This window comes from Hyaena hyaena, unplaced genomic scaffold (genome assembly GCF_003009895.1).
Source record: "Hyaena hyaena isolate Hyena2069 unplaced genomic scaffold, ASM300989v1 scaffold_526, whole genome shotgun sequence".
Taxonomy (NCBI): Eukaryota; Metazoa; Chordata; class Mammalia; order Carnivora; family Hyaenidae; genus Hyaena; species Hyaena hyaena.
Genome location: NW_024081160.1, coordinates 945,282 through 963,973, shown reverse-complemented (window position 1 = coordinate 963,973; position 18,692 = coordinate 945,282). Strand labels below are relative to the sequence as shown.

Below are 18,692 nucleotides of genomic sequence, written 5' to 3'. Positions count from 1 at the left end.
TCCATTCAGAGGGAATTCCTCTCCCTCCGTTTCCTAAGACTTTGCTCTTTCTTCTGTATCATCGAGGGATAAACTTTGACTCACCTCACTTATTCTTACCTATGACTTGGAAGTGCCTGGACCGTGTCGCCGTCCTCTTTGCCCTGCTGTGTTGGAGGGCCATTTCTTGACCACAGGTGACACCCTTCGGTGTGGTTGGCTAGGTTAATAATGACACCTCTTAAGACCTTGGCCATTTCTCCACCAACGGTTCATCCCTTGTGATTTGCTGGAGGGAAAACTATGTTCCTGGGGGGGGTAGGGAGGTCAAGCTGTTTGGACTTGTGGCCACACGTGTAAAACTGGTGTGAGCAGGAAGACCGAGTGTGCACTGTAGGGCCAGAGTGTCCCCGCACCACGGGATGTGGCCACCACTCACTCAGCTGGTCTTACATTCACCCATAGAATCCTTGACCTTCACTTAGCCTTTGCCTTCTCAGCTACAGTGATGTTACCGCCCTCCGCCCCCCAGCCCTTCCTCCTCAAACTCAGTGGGTCGTTGACTCATTCCCCGTCTCTTGTGCCAAGGGACTGCACAAACCACCTCACGGTGTCGTTTGCTCAGGGCAAGGGATGGGTGAATTCTAAATGCTAAATAGAATGTTGGCTGTGTGATTCCTGATGCATGCCGACAGCTGATGTAGCATGTTTGAACACATGAACTTGGGACCATAACCATAGCTTGTTTATAATGGAATAAATCAAAGTCAGTAAGAGGACTGGCTATGTGACCATACATGCAGCGTGTGATGAGGAAGCGGGTACTGTAACTGGCACTCCGTGGTTCCCGGAAAGGGGCCACCACGTGGGCTGGAGTGGGCAGCCCCTGTGTGGGTGCGAGAGGTGAAAGCCAGCCTGAACCTTGGGGTAGCGGAAGTACAGTGAGGGAGCAGGCATGGGGCCCGTGGCATCAGGAAAGGTACTGATGCGTGTGCGGCACTTACTCTGGGGACCCTGGTTGGGCCAGAGAGGCCGATGGGAAGTGTCTGCAGTGGGAGGAGTGGACGTGGAATTAGTGGACGGCCTGTTGGTGAAAGGGCACCCTACCTTCCCTCGAAGACAGTGAAGGAAGCCTGGACTGTGTCGCCGTCATCTTTACCCTGCTGTGCTGGAGGGCGGTCTCTTGACCACAGGTGACACCCTTCGGTGTGGTTGGCTCGGTTAATAATGACACTTCCTATGACCCTGACCATTTCCATGCCAACAGTTCATCCCGTGTGATCTGCTGAAGACCAAGCTATGTTCCTGGGCAGGGCTGTCGACCTAGCAGCAGCAGCAGCTGAGAGTTGTGCAAAGGACTCCGCGCTTGGAGGATGTGCAGGGTGAAGGGATGCTGCCTTCAGTTTGGGCTGGGACTTTAGTCTCTGGGGAAGCAGTTCATCCGCCGCGCTGGAATAGGGCCAACAGGTGGAAAGATCGATGCACACGGACCTTGCAGAGATGTCTGTCCATCCCCTCCTACAATTGTGCTGTTTGTGTTCCTTTTTTTCTTTTTAATTATTTTTGAGAGAGAGCAAGAGAGAGAGAGGCAGAGAAAGAGGGAGACACAGGATCCAAAGCAGGCTCCAGGCTCCTACCTGTCAGCACAGAGTCCCACACAGGGCTCAGACTCACAAACTGAGAGATCATGACCTGAGCTGAAGTTGGGCACTTAACCGAGTGAGCCACCTAAGCGCCCCTGTTTCAGATGTCACTGTAGACCGACTTCTTACAATTAAGAGGCACATGCTTGACACTGACCTCAGCCCTTTGATATGGACTGTGGCACTGTAGGCGGGCAGGCGTTGGGGTCTGACTACCCGAGTCCCTCCGTCAGCTCCCTGACTTTGTTCCCTATCTGCCTCCTTCATCCAAAGAATGTCCTGAAACCTATCAGGTAGAAGCCGGGCCAGAGAGTTTCTGTGGATTCTGAATTGCACCAGTAGATCTGGCCACTTCCAAACATTCTGGTAGGTCTGAAGCCCGGAAGAAACACAGCTTCCCCTGCCCAGAAGTACATTAAGCTTATTTTGGGTCTGTTGTTATTAATAACTGGTTAGACTTTGTTCCCTAAGCAAAACTTTTTGTGTAAGCTTTCATTCTTTTGATTTCTTTTTTATCTGACAGCATTTTTTTTTTCCAAACTAAAAGGAACAGTTAGTTTTTTGTTCACTGGAGCCTTTTCATTTGCAGTGTGGGTGTGAATGGGAAATGTTATTTATTGCCCAAACACTTACATACAGAGTTTCGCTTATTTAGATGGAGCTTATAGAGAGTTCCACCCACATCAGGAAACTAAAAGGAAGGCTTCAGGGATTTTGAAGTAGAAGCAACAGAAATGTTTTTATTTTGAAGCCCAGATCAGCCTGTTGGGCTAAATCTTCCTGTTAGCAAAATCATTTGTTTAGCATGAAATCCCCTAATATAGTTTTAATTTTCCAGAGGTGTCAGGATAAAATCAGAACAACTTTTATTGAAACTGATCCTTCGGAAGTTCCTTCATAATGTATTTCCCCAATGTAGCAAGTGGGTGTAATTAACACGACTTTCATTTTTATTGGAGTTTTGCTGAAATGAGTCAATACAAAGTCAGTTGGGTGATTTATATAAGCGTATTTTAAAATAACCTTTCAAGTGATGATAGCTTGCTTAATTTCTAAAGAGGAGAGGGGTTAGGATGCATATAAACCACAAGTTCTCAACCGGGGGCGATTTGGCAATGGAGACAATTTTGGTTGGCGTACGTGGAGTCGGGGGTGCTCCTGACATTGAGTGGATAGAGGCCAGGGATGCGGCTAAATCCAGAGCAAATAATTATCTGGTGGTAAATGTCAGTAGTGCTGAGATAGAGCGCTGAACCCTGACATAAACATGCCGCCCCCCCCCCAAGAGGCAAGAACTTTATTATATTCAGAGGAAGTTAAAATTGCAGAGTCCAGGATGGAGGGACCTGCTATCAAGGTCTAAACCTATTTGGAGTATAAGACTAGTCAAGGAATTAGCCTCACAGGGTGACATGCTCAGAAAAGTCCCCTCTTAGTGAAGACCGAATGTCGCTCCCTGGCCCCTTACCAGGACGGCTGTTTATAGCATCTTTATTTTGAGAAAAAAGGTAACATGTTATCGTCTGAAAATTACAAACCTCTAAAAATCACCTGTTCTCATTAAATGTGCTTTCCTTAGGTTACCGCGGCAAACATATAATTTCACCTGATTACTGTCGAGCTATGTGTCCCCTTTTAGCTGCTCTTGTACTTGAGAGGGCATGTCCCTCTTCTCTAATTGTCCCTTTCCACATCCCCGGGAAGGCACGTGCCAGGCACTTGTGTTGTGTCTCTCTACCTTTCCTTCAGGAGGTGACCATGTTAGCCTGGGGATGGGAGGGATGGCTGCCCTCAGCGTAGGGCAGTTCTGGTTGGCTGTGGATCTGCCAGACTTGTTTCACAGTTAACAGAAAGGGATTGTGTGTTGGCCTGTTCCTGACACATTGAAAAACTATGTGCAAGGGACGAATTTGCGCTTAGCTCCTAGTTGACCCGAGTTTGGTCTCGGAGGTCAAGGCGGGGCAGTGCGCTAATCCCTCTCTGTGATGGAGTGTTGTTCAGGGAGAACATGGGTCAAAGCTATGACTTCCGGGGCCTGTTGGGCACCAGGCATGAGTGTAAGAGCTTGGTATCATACCTGTCCCAGAGCTCATACTTAATGCAAGTTAATTGTTACTTTGGTTATTCTTCCCATGGCATTTTTATCACCGCCAATTTTCTCAAGTTTATTTAATTTGAGAGAGAGAGGCAAGGAGGGGCAAAGAGAGAGGGGGGAGGAGAGAGAGAATCCCAAGCAGGCTCCACACTGTCAGCACAGAGCCCGACTCAGGGCTCAAACTCTCGAACTGTGAGGTCATGACCTGAGTCAACATCAAGAGTCAGTTGCTTAACTGACTGAGCCACTCAGGCACCCCAATCACCAATTTGTTTTCAAATTGTCAGTTGTATCAGAGCAATGATAATCTACCTGCAGCCTTCCCTGAATGGGCTCATGCCAGCACTTCAGATCTCCTTGCTTGGAACAGAACAAAGTGACGTCTAAAACACACCTCTGATGGGTGTTCTGTGTTAACATACTTCATTTGGTGAAACTTCATGTCCTAGTCTCAGGTCCGAAGGGTAGGAAAATAGGGACTGGTCCATGCGTTTACGTCTAGACTGGAGTTCTAGGGCAGCCTCCACTTGTGTGGACCATGCCCCTTTTCCAAGAATGCAGTTAATCATACTTTTAATTTTATAACCCAGGAAACAAATAACACTTGTGACTCATTGTCCATTACCATGAGCTGAGCCTGGGCAGGGATGAGAACCCGCTGGACAGGTGTGCCCTTGGCTCTTAATTTACCTCTCCATTCCTTCCTGAGTCTGGATGCTCAGGGTTTCTCCCTCCTTCAAAAGGCATACTCTGGCCTCATCGTGATTTGGAGTCTCAACTCTTCTCTGCCCAACTTGACTATTTTTGTCAATGGGAGCATTGAATGAGTGGGAGTCAAAATAAGAGACTGTGAATTTCATGTACCCTCAACCTTATATTTTACCTACCTTGGAATCACACCATATATTCATATGTACACTTTTAAGACAAGGGTTCTTTTCTTTCATTCAAAACCAATTTCTTTACGAGGATTCTCATAGTTTGCTGCCTTAGTATTTTCTGGGTCTTTTTCTACCTTAAGAGCTCCACTCCCTCTTAAACCTCCAATTTCTTCTCTACTCCCCACTTACTAGAAAAGAAGCCACATTTGGCTGTCTTCTTGACCTTGGACTTCTCTTAACTTTGATCTTTCAATGCTTAGTGATTTCATTGAATTTTTTTTTTTTTGTTACCTAGCCTTCGAGGTGGCCATGTATGTTCTGTCCCAGTTTTGCTCCATCTGGTCCTAAAGCTAATGGATGGCCTTTATGACTTAGCCATCAAAAAGAATGAAATCTTGCCCTTTACAGTGACGTGGATGGAGCTAGAGTGTACTGTGCGAAGTGAAATAAGTCAGTCAGAGAAAGACAAATATCACATGCTTTCGCTCATATGTGGAAGTAAAACAAAATAAATGAACATAAGGGAAGGGGGGTAAGAGAACAGAGGAAACAAACCATAAGAAACTCTTAACGATAGAGAACAACTGAGGATCGATGGAGGGAGGTGGGCGGGGGATGGGCCAAATGGGTGATGTGTCCTAAGGAGGGTGCTTATTGTGAGGAGCACTGGGTGTTCTATGTAAGTGATGAATTCCTAATTCAACTCCTGAAACCGTTATTACACTGTATGTTGACTAACTAGAATTTAAATAAAAACTTGAAAAAATAAATAAAGCTAATGGTTTTGCTCTGCCTCCTCAGGTTATTTTTTTAAAATGTGTAATTCTGGGGCGCATGGGTGGCTCAGTCGGTTGAACATCCGACTTCAGCTCAGGTGATGGTCTCACAGTTCGTGGGTTGGAGCCTCACATCGGGCTCTGTGCTGACAGCTCAGAGCCTGGAGCCTGCTTCACATTCTGTATCTCCCTCTTTCTCTGACCCTCCCCCGCTCATGCTGTCTCTCTCTCTCTCTCTCTGTCACAAACAAATGAAAATCATTAAAAAATTTTTTTTAAATGTGTAATTTCTCCAGCCTAACTGGACTTCCATGTGGCCCTGTGTCGTGCCTCCATCTCTATTTGCCTTCCTGTCTATTTGTGGGGTCACTTGTTAAATTACCATTTCCCAGCAGACAGTTCTCTTTAGCCCTTTCTTTTCTTTCCATGCTTTCCCCTGGTGAATCTTAGCCACACCCACAATGTCCATAAGAGAAAGCATCCCAGACCTTGCGTGCTGTCTCTGAATTCCTGTATTTCTTTCTGAGCACCCAACCTGGGTTATCAGCAATCTTCTGCGTTTTGTGAAATATTCTCTCAGTGTCCTATACTGAACACATACAAAACTAAATGATCATATTCTCATCTGAATGTTCTCTAGTTGATTATTACTGACATGTGGGGCATTACTAATCTTGTGGTCACCTGTATTCTCTATCTTGAGGCTATTTGTGTCTCCTTACTTTCTTTTTGCTCAAATGTAGCAGATTAGAACATCCGCCATTTTTTTATATTCTATAATTTGAGGGTTAGGAATTTTGGTAGGAATTGAATCACTCAATTGGGTGATTCTTTTGCTCTCATGATACTGAAGTTACTCAGTGAGTTTCAGCTTTACTCACATATGGGGGGCGGGGGAGGCTAGGAAGTTGGCCTCAGTGAGAAATGTCTGTAGCAGTCCCTATATGTGGTCTCTGTAACCTGGCTGTCTCCAGGTAGTTGGGCTTCTGATCTGTTTTCTCACTACCCCCGAGAATATGTTCTAAGAGACAAGAAGTGGAAATTGCCAGTCTCTTCAGGTCTGGGCTTGGAAATGATCGTAGTGTCACTTCAGTGAAATTTGGTTGAACAGAGCAGTCACGGAGCCAATCCAGATTCAAGAGAATGAGCATAAATGCAGGTTTCATGGGATGAAGGTCAGAGGAGCCGTGGCCATGTTTAATTTGCCATACTTCCCCTTACCCATCACACCGAGTGTTTGCTGTGTTTGCCTTAATTTTTATTCACACTAATACGAGCCAAAGTCACAGCTTCATTTATTTTTCTTCTGCGTAGTTGCCATAGTTTCAAATTAACTTCTCTACCTCCATGCTCTTCTTTATCCAGTTTCCTGCATACGCGACTGTAAGAACAATCTTTTGAATGTTTCTTGTGCTGTTACTATCCCGTTGTAGCTTGTTGACTAAAAATAGAGACTTCAGACCTTCCAAATATATAGTGTGCCTTCCAAATCTTAACCCAACGTCCTGTCTAAATTGCTTCCCACTCCTCTCCTTTAGATCTCCCGGGGTCTGGCTCAAGTACAAGAAAACATTCCCCAAACAGTTATTACCTCCTCCCTCTTGCCCCTCCAGGGCACCTCTGCATCCCTCTTCCCTTGGCATGGAATGCACTTCCAGAAACCTGCATCTGTTGAAATCCTCTTTATCCTTCTGTATTAAGCTCAAAACACGAACTCCTCACGGGACCCATTGTTGGGTCCTCTAAATGACAGTGGCATTCTTTCCAAGGTCCCACGGCACCCCTGCCCCTTTCGACAGTTTTCTAACAGCTTAGCCTATGGTTATTTTTATGAGCCTACCTTATTTTAAAGCTTATTAATCTTTTAAATTATTCATAATCTTTAAAGTCTCGCAGCTCCCAGCATAGCAATTGCATTTCACCCAGTAGGTGCTCACTATGGATTTTTATTTGAGTCATGCTTGATTTCTAGCCAGAAACTCTGCAGCAGGCCATCTATAAATTTCAAAGGTTAAATCCACTAAAGACGGGCAGTTTGGAAGAGTTGGGTAGCATAATATCAGTTGGGTTGTTGGTAAAAGACAGTGGCCGTGGCCTTGTGAAACAGGGGCTATGGATGTCAAAAAGGGAAGGGCAGAGTTCCTTAGAGGTTCCCCGGGTAGATCCCTGGTAGCTAGAGGGGGTCAGGAGGGACAGAGCCATCAGCGATTACAGATATTAAACTGCGTTTGACCCTGACGATTCGGTACAGCTTAGGCCTGAACATTTCTCCTTTTACAATAAATGGGTTATTTTATAAAATCACGGTCAAGAAGAGAGGTCTGTCCTGAGGCACACACATACACTTACACGTATCTGAAACATCAGCTAGGAAAAGGGGAGTTTGCCCAAGCACTCGAAGGATCCCCCTTTATTTTAAAAATTCTTTTTGAGTTTACTTAGTTATTTTGCAACAGAGGCAGGAAGAGCAGGGAAGGGGCAGAGAGAGAGGGAGAGAGAGAGAATCCCAAGCAGGGTTGGAGCACTGTTATTGTAGAGCCAGACATGGGGCTCCATCTCACGAACTGTACGATCATTACCTGAGCTGAAATCAAGAGTCCACCACCGAACTGACTGAACCACACAGGTGCGCCAAAGTCTCTCCTGTTTTTGTTTTTTGTTTTTTTTTTCTAGGAGAGAGAGAGAGACAGTGTGAGCAGGGGAGGGCCAGAGAGAGAGGGAGTCACAGACTGAAACAGGCTCCAGGCTCTGAGCCGGCAGTCAGCACAGAGCCCGACACGGGGCTCGAACCCACAAATCGCGAGATCATGACCTAAGCGAAAGTCAGACTCCCAACCGACTAAGCCACCCAGATGCCCCTCTCCTGTTTTTAAAGGTAGTGATGAGGCTTTACTACAAGACCCCCCTCCAGAAAACCTGAACTCACATTAATCGGGTTGTTCTCTTTTGTGTGTTTTAGGCACTTTCCCCACATGACCGGAGGACAAACTTCTGGTTAGGAGACGACTACCCGGAGCCCACGGCCTCTGCCCACCATGAGGGGGACCTGTGTCATTGCATGGCTGTTCTCAAGCCTGGGGTGGTGGAGACTCGCCCAGCCAGAAACAGACGCATCTCGGTGCCAGAGAACAGAGCACCCGGTCATTTCCTATAAAGGTGAGGGACAGGCCCTCTTGGACTGCAAGGGCACCCCTTAAATGCACTTCTCGCGTTCAGTGATTGAGAATAGCATGGTTCTTGCTCTGTCTGTGACCCTTGTTCTAGACGTTGTCTAAAATACAAACAAAAATACAAAATGCCCCATTGCAGGAATCTCTTATCCCGAAACTGATCACCACTGTCTCAGGAAGATGTGAGAATTGAAGTTATCACGGTCGTTGTTGAGGCCGCCTTTATTTAAGGTTGCTGCGAGCCTCCTACATGTTTGAATCAGGGCATAAAAATGTGATCTGCAGAAGTAATAGCAAAACTAAGTAAAGCAAAGAATTCTTCACTTTAGCAATTCCCAACACAACCTTAGTTTTAACATCAAATGTACACCTTGGTCTCTCTCTGGAATCGCATGGCAGATAGAACTGATTTAATGTCTCAAGTAGCTGTAGGATTAATTAACCAGCGTCTATATCCAGTCATTCATTCTTTTATTTATGAAAATTTATTCAAGACTCTTTCTACCCTGGGCACTCTAAACTTTCAGGATGAAAAATAGATTAGTCTTTGTCCCTGTCCTCAAGGAACTTACAGTTCTATTATGAAGCAAACTATAATGAATGAGACACTATATTTTAATAACTCATCTAATAAATAGTATTATGTTTTGCTATGTTTTGAACTTTACATCCTGAAAAATGTCAAATATGTGCAAAACCAGAAACAATAGTCTAAGGAACATCAAGCCAATATTTATTTTTATTATTTAAAAACTTTTTTTAATGTTTATGCATTTTTGAGAGGCAGAGAGAGACAGAGCGTGAGTGGGGGAAGGACAGAGAGAGAGGGAGACACAGAATACAAAGCAGGCTCCAGGCTCACTCCAGGCTGTAAGCTGTCAGCACAGAGCCCCATGCGGGGCTCGGACTCATGGACCACGAGGTCATGACCTGAGCTGAAGTCGGACACTTAACCAACTGAGCCTTCCAGGTGCATTGTAACCCAACATTTATTAATTCAGGGCCCACTATTTTTTACCTAAATTCCTACATATGCTCCACCTCACACCCACCAAATTACTTTGAAGCAAATCCAAGAAACCATATAAATGTATCTATAAAATTTTACTTCTTACCTGTCAAAGAAAGGGGATTCTCAGCACCATTAACACATCAGACAAAAGAAAAAAAAAAGGCAAAAGCAAAAAACCCCTCAATTCCATAAAGTCATCTGATCTCCAGTGAGCATCGTGAGATCCAGATCCCCGAGGTCTCGTGAATGCCGATGCTTTTTTTTTTTTTTTTTTTTGTTAACAGTTGGATTGACTCAGGGTCCAAATGGAGCTGATCCATTGCGATTGGCTGGTATGGTTCCTGAGACTCTTCTAATCTTCCGCTGTCTGGCTGTGGCTCTTGCTCCCCGTGCAAATTAATTACAGAAGGAATCCGAGCTCTTTGTCCCACCGAGTTTCCCACAGTCTGGATTTGGCCAAGTGTAGCCCCTTGGCGTTCAGATGTTCCTCCGCCCCGGATATTTGTGTAAATTCAGAGTAGTATCAGGAGGTGGCTTAGATTCAGGTTCGTCTCCTTCTGTCTCTACTGTGTCACGGATGCTATGGTGTCCTTCTGTCGGGAGGCAGGTAATGTCGGGGTGTGAAATTAGCAGTCAGTGATGGTCACGGCCTACATCTACCAATGCGTTCATGCGTGTGAAGCTGGAATTTCCCAACTGTATTATTCTTTCTTCATTTAACAGCAAGAATACTTCCGTAAAAAGCAACTTTGCCTTATCAACTATGTGAATACTTGAGGACACACTCATGTAGGAAAGGCAGAATTAATGCTTTTATGCTTTTTCCTTTCCTTTCCTTGTTTTTTTTTTTTTGACTAGTTAGTTGGTTCTCTGATTTTACCCAAAGGGGACAAAGATGTTATGTTTAGTTTTGTGTTTTTTTCTTATTTTGGCTATTAGAATCATCATCAATATGTGGATTTTAACATTTCAGATATTTGAAGCCATTACAGTTTTTATGCTTATGGGTGGTGAAATCCACTCATTTGAAGCGCATGGAAGGAAGTCTCTTAAAGTTGGCTCCTGAGCTCCCCTGACATAGCCCAGGTCGCCTTTGAGAGCTCACGTACTCTCTGGGAAAAGAAGATGTTGCTGACCCCCTTCGGCCATTTCCTTCTGTAGGCCTGAGCGTCAGCCATTTTGGGCTCCTTTAAGCCTGGCCTTCCCCAGTGTTGGGTCTTTTCCAGGTACGGAGCTAAGGGAAACTTTCTGAGAAGACACCATGATTTCCTCTGGATACCTCCAGCCCGTCTCTAGGGCTTTTCTGAACCTCTTCCACCTTATGTCTGTGTCTTTTACTCCTAGGCACAGAATCCTGAGTCTGCAACCCACTTGATTGTTGCTTTGCCTCTTCCTGCTGCATTCGCTGCATGCTTTCAGAGCGAATTTCAAGCAGCGCCAGTCGTGTTTGACTACTGAAAACGCTGTGAGATCATCCACTTCTCTTCTTTTAGTTCTCGGGCTACGGGTTTCCTTGGGAAATGAAAACAATGTGACTACTTTGAGATCACTTGAAATAATTGTGTCTTGTGTGGTTGTGCTACCAACTCAAAACCCAGTTCATGTCCTGTGTTTCAGCTTTGGAAAATTTTAAAATTTACATTATTAGGTAGTAGTTTCGAAGTTTCATTGACGAGGCAATGAATATTTAGAGAAAATGGCTTCACTTGTGTTTTCTCCACCCCGTTCTCTGTCTACATTTAGCTAATCTTTTACTTCTATATTTGGTCCATGCTTCTGTTCTCTGCCTAGTGATATATCCTGGGGTCCCTTCCTTAGTAATGGACTTTATGTCATTCCTTTTCACGGCCACATAGCTCTGCACTGTGTGATGAACCATAGTGTATTCAACACCTTCCTACTGAGAGATGTCTAGATTATTTTCTGTCCCTTGTGGTCACGGATGGTGTTACAAGAAGTAATGCCTCTTACAAATATCTCTTCATCCCTTGCAAGGGTACCACTGGAAGAGAGTCCTAGCACTGGCATTGCTAGGTTAAAGGGTGAATGCATGTGTGGTTTTGCTAGACATTGCCCAACTCCCTTTCAGGAAGATCACACCATATTGTGTTCTCATCGCCCTGGATACGAGCATCTCTTTCCCGCCAGCCTTCCCAGTGGGGCGCACTACCGGGCCTTGGGATTTGGACTAATCCCATAGTTCGTAAGTGACCTCTCCACCTAATTTTAATTAGCGTGTGTTTAACTTGGAGCAAATATTCAACAAACATTTAACAGGTACCTGCTATGTAGCATTGTCTGTGCTAAAGACTGAGGAGGTAGAGAAAAAAATAGTCCCCTTTAAGGGTTGAGGATATCTCTGAGAATATAAGCCAAAAGGAACACTGCATTATATTCTATTAAGGTTCTTAGTGGGTGTCTTTGTTGGGTGCTGTGGGAGCCCAGGAGAGGGGCATCTGAACCAGATGGCCCAGGCTTCAGGAGAGTGGTTAAAGATTTGGGCTGAGTCAACAGCAGAGCTGAGTCCCAAATGATTGGTAGAGGGTGTTTATGAATCTGATGAATGGCGAGGTGTCTCAGGAAGAGAAAAAGAGCAGGTGCAGAAGCCCTGAAGTGAAGAAGGGGAACCTAGCGGGTCCTGGCCAGTGTTCTGTACAGGAAGCCATGAAATCCTAGTTTAGGTTATGGAAAGGAGGTGGAGAGAGATGAAGCTAGTAGTTTGAGGGTTTCAATATTGTCAGGCGTCTGAAGACCCCTTAAGAAGTTCCCCCCATCTGGATAGGCTCCATGTTCAGGATGGCAGCAGGGAGAGCCCATTCTGAGGTTGCCGCCATGACCTGAGGGAGCGGTCACGAGGAACTAAGCTCAGGGAGTGGTAGGAGAAATGTGAAGACTTAAGTGAATTCTAGTGGCACCTGGGTGGCTCCGTCAGTTAAGCGTCCAACTTCAGCTCAGGTCATGATCTCGCAGTTCATGAGTCTGAGCCCCTGTGTCAGGCTCTGTGCTGACAGCTCAGAGCCTGGAGCCTGCTTCAGATTCTCTCTCTCTCTCTCTCTCTCTCTCTGTCCCTTCCCCACTTGCACTTTGTCTCTCTCAAAAATAAATAAAACATGAAAAAAAAAGAATTAGGTGAATCGGAGAAATGTAAAGAATGTGTTGATGATTTAATGGATGTGGGACAGGAAGGAGAAGGGGCTAAGTATGATTTCCAAGTTCTTGGCTGTTGAATCCATATGTAAGAAAGAAAGGGAATCTAAAATAATGATTTTATTTTTATTTTTTTATTTATTTTTTAAAGTTTATGTATTTTGAGAGAGAGAGAGAACAGGGGAGGGACAGAGAGAGAGGGAGAGGCTTCAGGCAGGCTCCACATTGTCAGTACAGAGCCTGATGCAGGGCTCAAACCCATAAACCATGAGATCATGACCTGAGCTGGAGTCAGACACTAAATTGACTGAGCCACCCAGGTGGCCCTAAAATGTTGATTTTATTTTTTTAAAAATTTGTTTTATGTTTTATTTATTTCTGAGAGAGAGAGAGAGAGAGAGAGAGAGAGAGAGCGCATGAGCAGGGGAGGGTCAGAGAGAGAGGGAGATACAGGATCTGAAATAGATTGCAGGCTCTGAACTAGCTGTCAGCACAGAGCCCGACATGGGGCTCGAACCCATGAACCATGAGATCATGACCTGAGCCATAGTCAGACACTCAACCGACTGAACACCCAGGCGCCCCTAAAATGATGATTTTAGATGAGGAAAGTTGAGTTCCTACCTGCTGTCAGATGGCTTGTCTAGGTGAGAGCAGGGCATCAATGGATCCAAGAAAGGAGAGCTTTTCAAGAGGGAGGAGGCTGCCCACGTATCTCATGTGAAGACTTCAAACTAGATGTGGGCCAGAGGACAGAGTAACCAGGTCATCCCTGTTTTCCCTGGACCTTCCTGGGTGATGATCTGTGCCTTGGTTTCCTAGGGCTCCTGTAACAAAATACACTAGCCCGGTGGCTTCAAACAACCGAAATACCTTCTCTTACTGTTCTCGATGCTAGAGATAAAAAAGCCTAAGGCTTCAGTAGGCCATGCTTTCTCTGAAGGCTCTAGGCAAGTATCCTTTGCCCCTTCGTACCCTCTGGGAGTTGTCCGTGTTCCCAGGCTTGTGGATGCATCGCTCCAGGCTCAGTCTGTACCCACGTGGCCTTCTCCTCGTGCGGCTCTGTGTTTTCACCTGCTTCTCTGTTTACAAAGACACTAGACACATTGGATTTGGGGCTCCTCACCCAGCATGATCTCATCCTAACTAATTATATCTGAAAAGACCCTGTTTCCAGATAAGGTTACATTCACAGGTACTCAGGTTAGGACTTCCACAGATGTTTTGGGGAGCAGGATTCAATCTGTAATAAGTGGCATTTATCAGAGAAGTTTGAGGACCGTGCTGGGGCAGGAGACTAAACGGTAATGGGCAGAGAGACATGTGAGGTGAAGAAGTAGGTATAAAAGGAGATAGTTATTGACTCAGCCAGCAGGGACGTGAGAGCAGGAGACAGCTTTTAAGAGAGCATTACTTAATCATCCTAAAGTGGTGATGGGGAAAAGCCAGGTGAAGGAAGAGGCTGAAGTGAGAAGAGAGGGGGAGATAATTGACTGGACAGAGTCCCCAGGGTTGTGGGAGGGGATAGGATACTGGGCACAGGTGGGGGATTAGCTTACAGGAAGCAGACCCACCTCCAGTGAGTCTGGAGGGAGGGAGTCTAGGGTACCCAGGATGCAGGAAAGTTGGTGGGTGGAAGGGGAGGGGGTGTCTGAGGACCTTCATCTTGGCTGAGAAGGAGTGAGCAGGCCATGAGCCAAGGGCATGGGGGCTATAGGAAGGAAGTGCTTCTCTGAAGAAGGGGCAAGACTGTTGATCAGAATATACCCCAGAGATCCCCTCGGCGATGTTAGGAGCCCCGTTCATCCTTGAAATGGCTCATGTTAGAGCTCAGCAAGTGGCCATTGCTGTGCTACATGAACACTCTTGTATGAGGCGCAACTCTACCAGATTGTTTGAAAAGGCGGATGCAATGTTGATACGGGAGAAATAAAGGAAGGAACGGATATTCTTGACTTTTAAAATCTTGAGTTCTGCGTACACTTCAAATGTCATGATTTAATGTTATACATTGGAGGCGCCCTGCACAAGAGGCTACTAATGAAGTGGACCAGATGCTACAGTAATGTCTTAATACAACTAAGCAAGCTTTATTGAAGTCTTGATTCGATTTACCTGGCTATGCAGAAGATGCTGGCAGGATCTTTTTTTTCCCCCCATCCGCGGTAAAATATTTGCCACTGTGGGCTTCCCTTGTCTAGTAGAGTTCATTGCTCAACACGCTCTAACAGCTTGCTGTGTTTGCAAGGTTACTCCCTTGACTGCATGTCCTGGAATATTTATCCTTGACTGTACAGGGGCTGCTAAAAAACCCTGACCCGTTGCAGCCATACCATTTACACTTATGTCCTTGTCGTTTGCTTAAATGTCTGTTCCAATAAAGAGGGAAAAAATAGTGACCCTTCAAGAAAGCATGTTTCTCAGCATGCTGACTGCGCCTCATAACCATCCCTGAAATGAGTTTTAAATGTTTAATGTTCACTTAAGGCCGTATTCTGCCTTTGTTTGTTTATTGATTAAAGTTTACCCAGCATGCTTGCTATTTAGAATGTGCTCCATTTATAGGAATTGGTTTATGGGGAACAGTTTGACACTATGCACAGAGGAAGACCACTGGTGGGGTGAGTCATGCCACACTTAGGCTGTCTGTGCCTTGGAGCCTGAATATCATGACTAATCTGGAAGCTTTCTTCAGTGTCTTAGCAGGCAGTGCTTAGTGGTAATGGTGCCTAAGGTTACCCCTTTCTGCAGAATCAAGCAAGGCACTACTAATTCCCCTCTAGGGTCCCTCAGATCTCCATCTCTGCCTCCCTGGTGTTCCCGTGGAGTGTCTTCCTCCTTACAGATTCACTGATTGACTGGCGATTTGTCTTAGAACTTATGAAAGAATCGCATGAATGCTTGATACAGAATTAGCAACCTTTGGCCCCCAGCCTTGAGAAGGGCATCTGAGGGAATCAAAATGGGGCTTCCAGCTTTGGCCAACCCTGGGACAGGACCGGGAGTGGCGTTGGCCTTTGAGTTTAAACAACTGTCTTTAGCTCCACATGTAGTCTTAGGTGATTGAAGACACCATGATGAAAAGGGTACCACATAGGAATTTGAACTTGGGTTCTATTGTCATACCACAGTATGAATACTTTTCACCGATCCTTTTATTATCCGATTGGTAATAAAAATCTGTGACATGCTTTGTAACTGTCTTCTTTTCATGTTAACGTACTGAGGGCCCTGGCCACTTCCTACCTCTGAGAGACAGTCTTCCTACCAGTCTGCAAGGTGGCCATGTCCACATTTCCTGTTGCCCCATGAGCCGCCATTCCTGCCCATTGTCCCGCCAGTTGCTGCTCTTCCCCTGGCTTCCTCACCGTCCCTGGGACCACTGCATTGCTTGGGGTGCCACATTCTCCCTCGGGGCCGAGGATGGCATCACCTGGGCAGCCACAGTTACCCTCCAAGGCAGAAGGATGGGGATGCCAGAAGGGAGCCAAAGGGTCATTTATGCGTCATGGCTCCATGTGCCCCATGGCCCCAAGCACATCCGACGGTTCCGTGTATGTCCCCCAGCTCTATGGTGTCCCAAGGTGCTCCATTTTCTTCCCTGGATTTTGACATCCTGGTGCCTGATGCCCCGGGCAGTCACGTGGTTGTTACGGCCCTGGCTGGATTGCACATCTTCTCTAGAACCTGGGACCCTCATCACCACAGGAGGGGCGGTAGTAGATGATTTCTGTTTCCCATAAGATTTTAGAGCTCTCCGAGTCTTTGAGTACATAAATCTTGAGTGAAGTTGCCTCTAGTATTTCTCCTTGCTCATCTAGTCTCAGATCTGCCATTTGACCTTTATAAATCATCAGTGTGTGTGATTGTATGACAGTGGCCTACTTTCTTCACGGAAGAATTAGGAGAATTCATTTTAATTAAAAGTAGATTGTGTGAAATTCATTTTAACATTTCATTTTAATATTTTCTTATGAATATCTGATTAAAGTATAGGTATAGCAAGACGCCACTAACTGGCGAAATCTGTCTCAAACTCAATGCTCTTTATACAATGTAAAATTAACATAAACCAAGTGTGATTCTTTTGTGTTCAAAACAGGGTATGAGTTATCCTCCTGTGAGTTTATTTGGGGAGGAAAAGTGTTGTTATGGATCCTTAAACGTTCTTTGTTCTGTAAATAATTTGACTCTTGTTCTCATGCATATGACTGAATGGTTCATATAATGTACTGTCAAAATCACACAGGCAAAATATTCCCAACCTATTTGCAAGCGAAACGGTGGTCCAGGCTCATGGCTTGTTTAGTGCTTTAAAAACTGCATTGGGGAATACAGTTTGCATTTTAAAGCCTGTTGCCAGTTTGCCATCTGAAAAGTGAAATATTTTAAAAAGTAATACAGCTTCCCAGCTCTATAATGCAGGTATATCACAATCACTCATGTGTGCACAGAGATGGTAGAGGAAAATAACGCGTCAATCCAGAATGTATCACTCAGTGGGTGAATTACTTCCGATACCTTCCTTATACTCTTATGTCATTATTGATCTCTGACTGACGAGACTGCAGAAGGTCTCTGTTGTTGTGCATTATTTTTAAAAATAATGATTAGACTCTGATGAAAATGATTTCTTGAGTTTTCAGAATTGCTAATAACTTCCATAGTATTTTTGTGTTCTAGGGCCATAAAGAAATAATCTATAAGACTGAACATCTCTATTGTATCTCAAGATTTTCAAACTTTTTGATTGATTTGTCTGGGTAGAGAAATCATTTTTATTATGTTAAAGCTGGAGATGAAATACTTTAGAAGTGGAGCAGTTCAACGTGATAACATTAGAACTGGGAATAAGATTTTGTAAAGGGATAGTCAGGATTCTAATTCCAAGCAGTCATTTTATTGGACCTCACATGGAATGGTACCGTGATTTATTGATCTGTAAGCACATTCTAGTTTTCATAAGCATTAAATGAGCAATTCATGTGTTCTGACACTGAAGGTAGATAAAACCTTATCATTTTATTTTATTACAATTTTTTTTTCAATGTTTATTTTTGAGACAGAGAGAGACAGAGAATGAGCAGGGGAGGGGCAGAGAGAGAGGGAGACACAGAATCTGAAGCAGGCTCCAGGCTTTGAGCTGTCAGCACAGAGCCCAACTTGAGGCTTGAACTCACAAACTGTGAGACCATGACCTGAGCTGAAGTCAGATGCTCAACTGATGGAGCCACCCAGATGCTTCTATTTTATTTTTTAAAAATGTTTGTTTATTTACTTTTGAGAGTGGTGGGGAGGGGCAGAGACATGAATTTGAGCTCATGAACCATGAGACCATGACCTGAGCTGAAATCAAGTGTCTGATGCTCACCTGAAATCAAGAGTCTGATGCGCAATGGACTGAGCCACCCAGATGCTCCAAAATATTATCCTTATTTTAAATATGAAGGAGGAGTTGAAGAGTAAATGTAGAGTGAATCAAGTTTGGATCAGGTAGTGTTCTTCTTGGACTGGTTCTCCTGTCTTACTCTGAGGTCAAGGCCAGGTAAGCAGCCAAGGTCATACTGGAGAGATGAAGTGTTATCCACACTCCAGCAGATAGCAGTGCTGAAATTTTTCTGTTAGCAACATGACAAAGAAGAGACAACATCAAGGTTTCTAAACTTAGTTTGTTTGCTAATCTAAAGCATCACTGTAACCTTCTATTTCCTGCCACTTTATTAGTGTTGTGTGAAGAAGGCCCAGGAATAGACCCTGGCTTTAGGAAGAGTTATTCCTTGATTTCCCCTTTGTTTTCTGGTCCCCTACCTGTGACTCTGGGTGGACTCAACCTCATCACACGTGTTGCACCAGGCAGGACTCAATCTTCCTCACAGTTAAGAGTGTTGTGATGTTGTGTGCTGTGTCAAAATGAATATACTCCTCTAATGTGCTGTGCAGCCAAGTTGTAAAGCTGTTGGATCATTCCCCCCCCCCCCCCCCCCCCCCC

The 18,692-nt window shown here is 44.9% G+C and overlaps 1 protein-coding gene across 1 annotated transcript in view; it reads left to right on the top strand.

Annotated features, from left to right (window-relative positions):
• The first annotated feature begins 8,357 nt into the window (after positions 1-8,357).
• The window catches only part of SEMA5A (semaphorin 5A), a 310,846-nt gene continuing 300,511 nt past the window's right edge, over positions 8,358-18,692 (top strand). Inside the window, exon 1 of the mRNA XM_039255468.1 lies at positions 8,358-8,530. Coding sequence (XP_039111399.1) covers positions 8,410-8,530 — 121 coding nt within the window. The 5' untranslated portion in view covers positions 8,358-8,409. The remainder of the gene's footprint in view (positions 8,531-18,692) is intronic.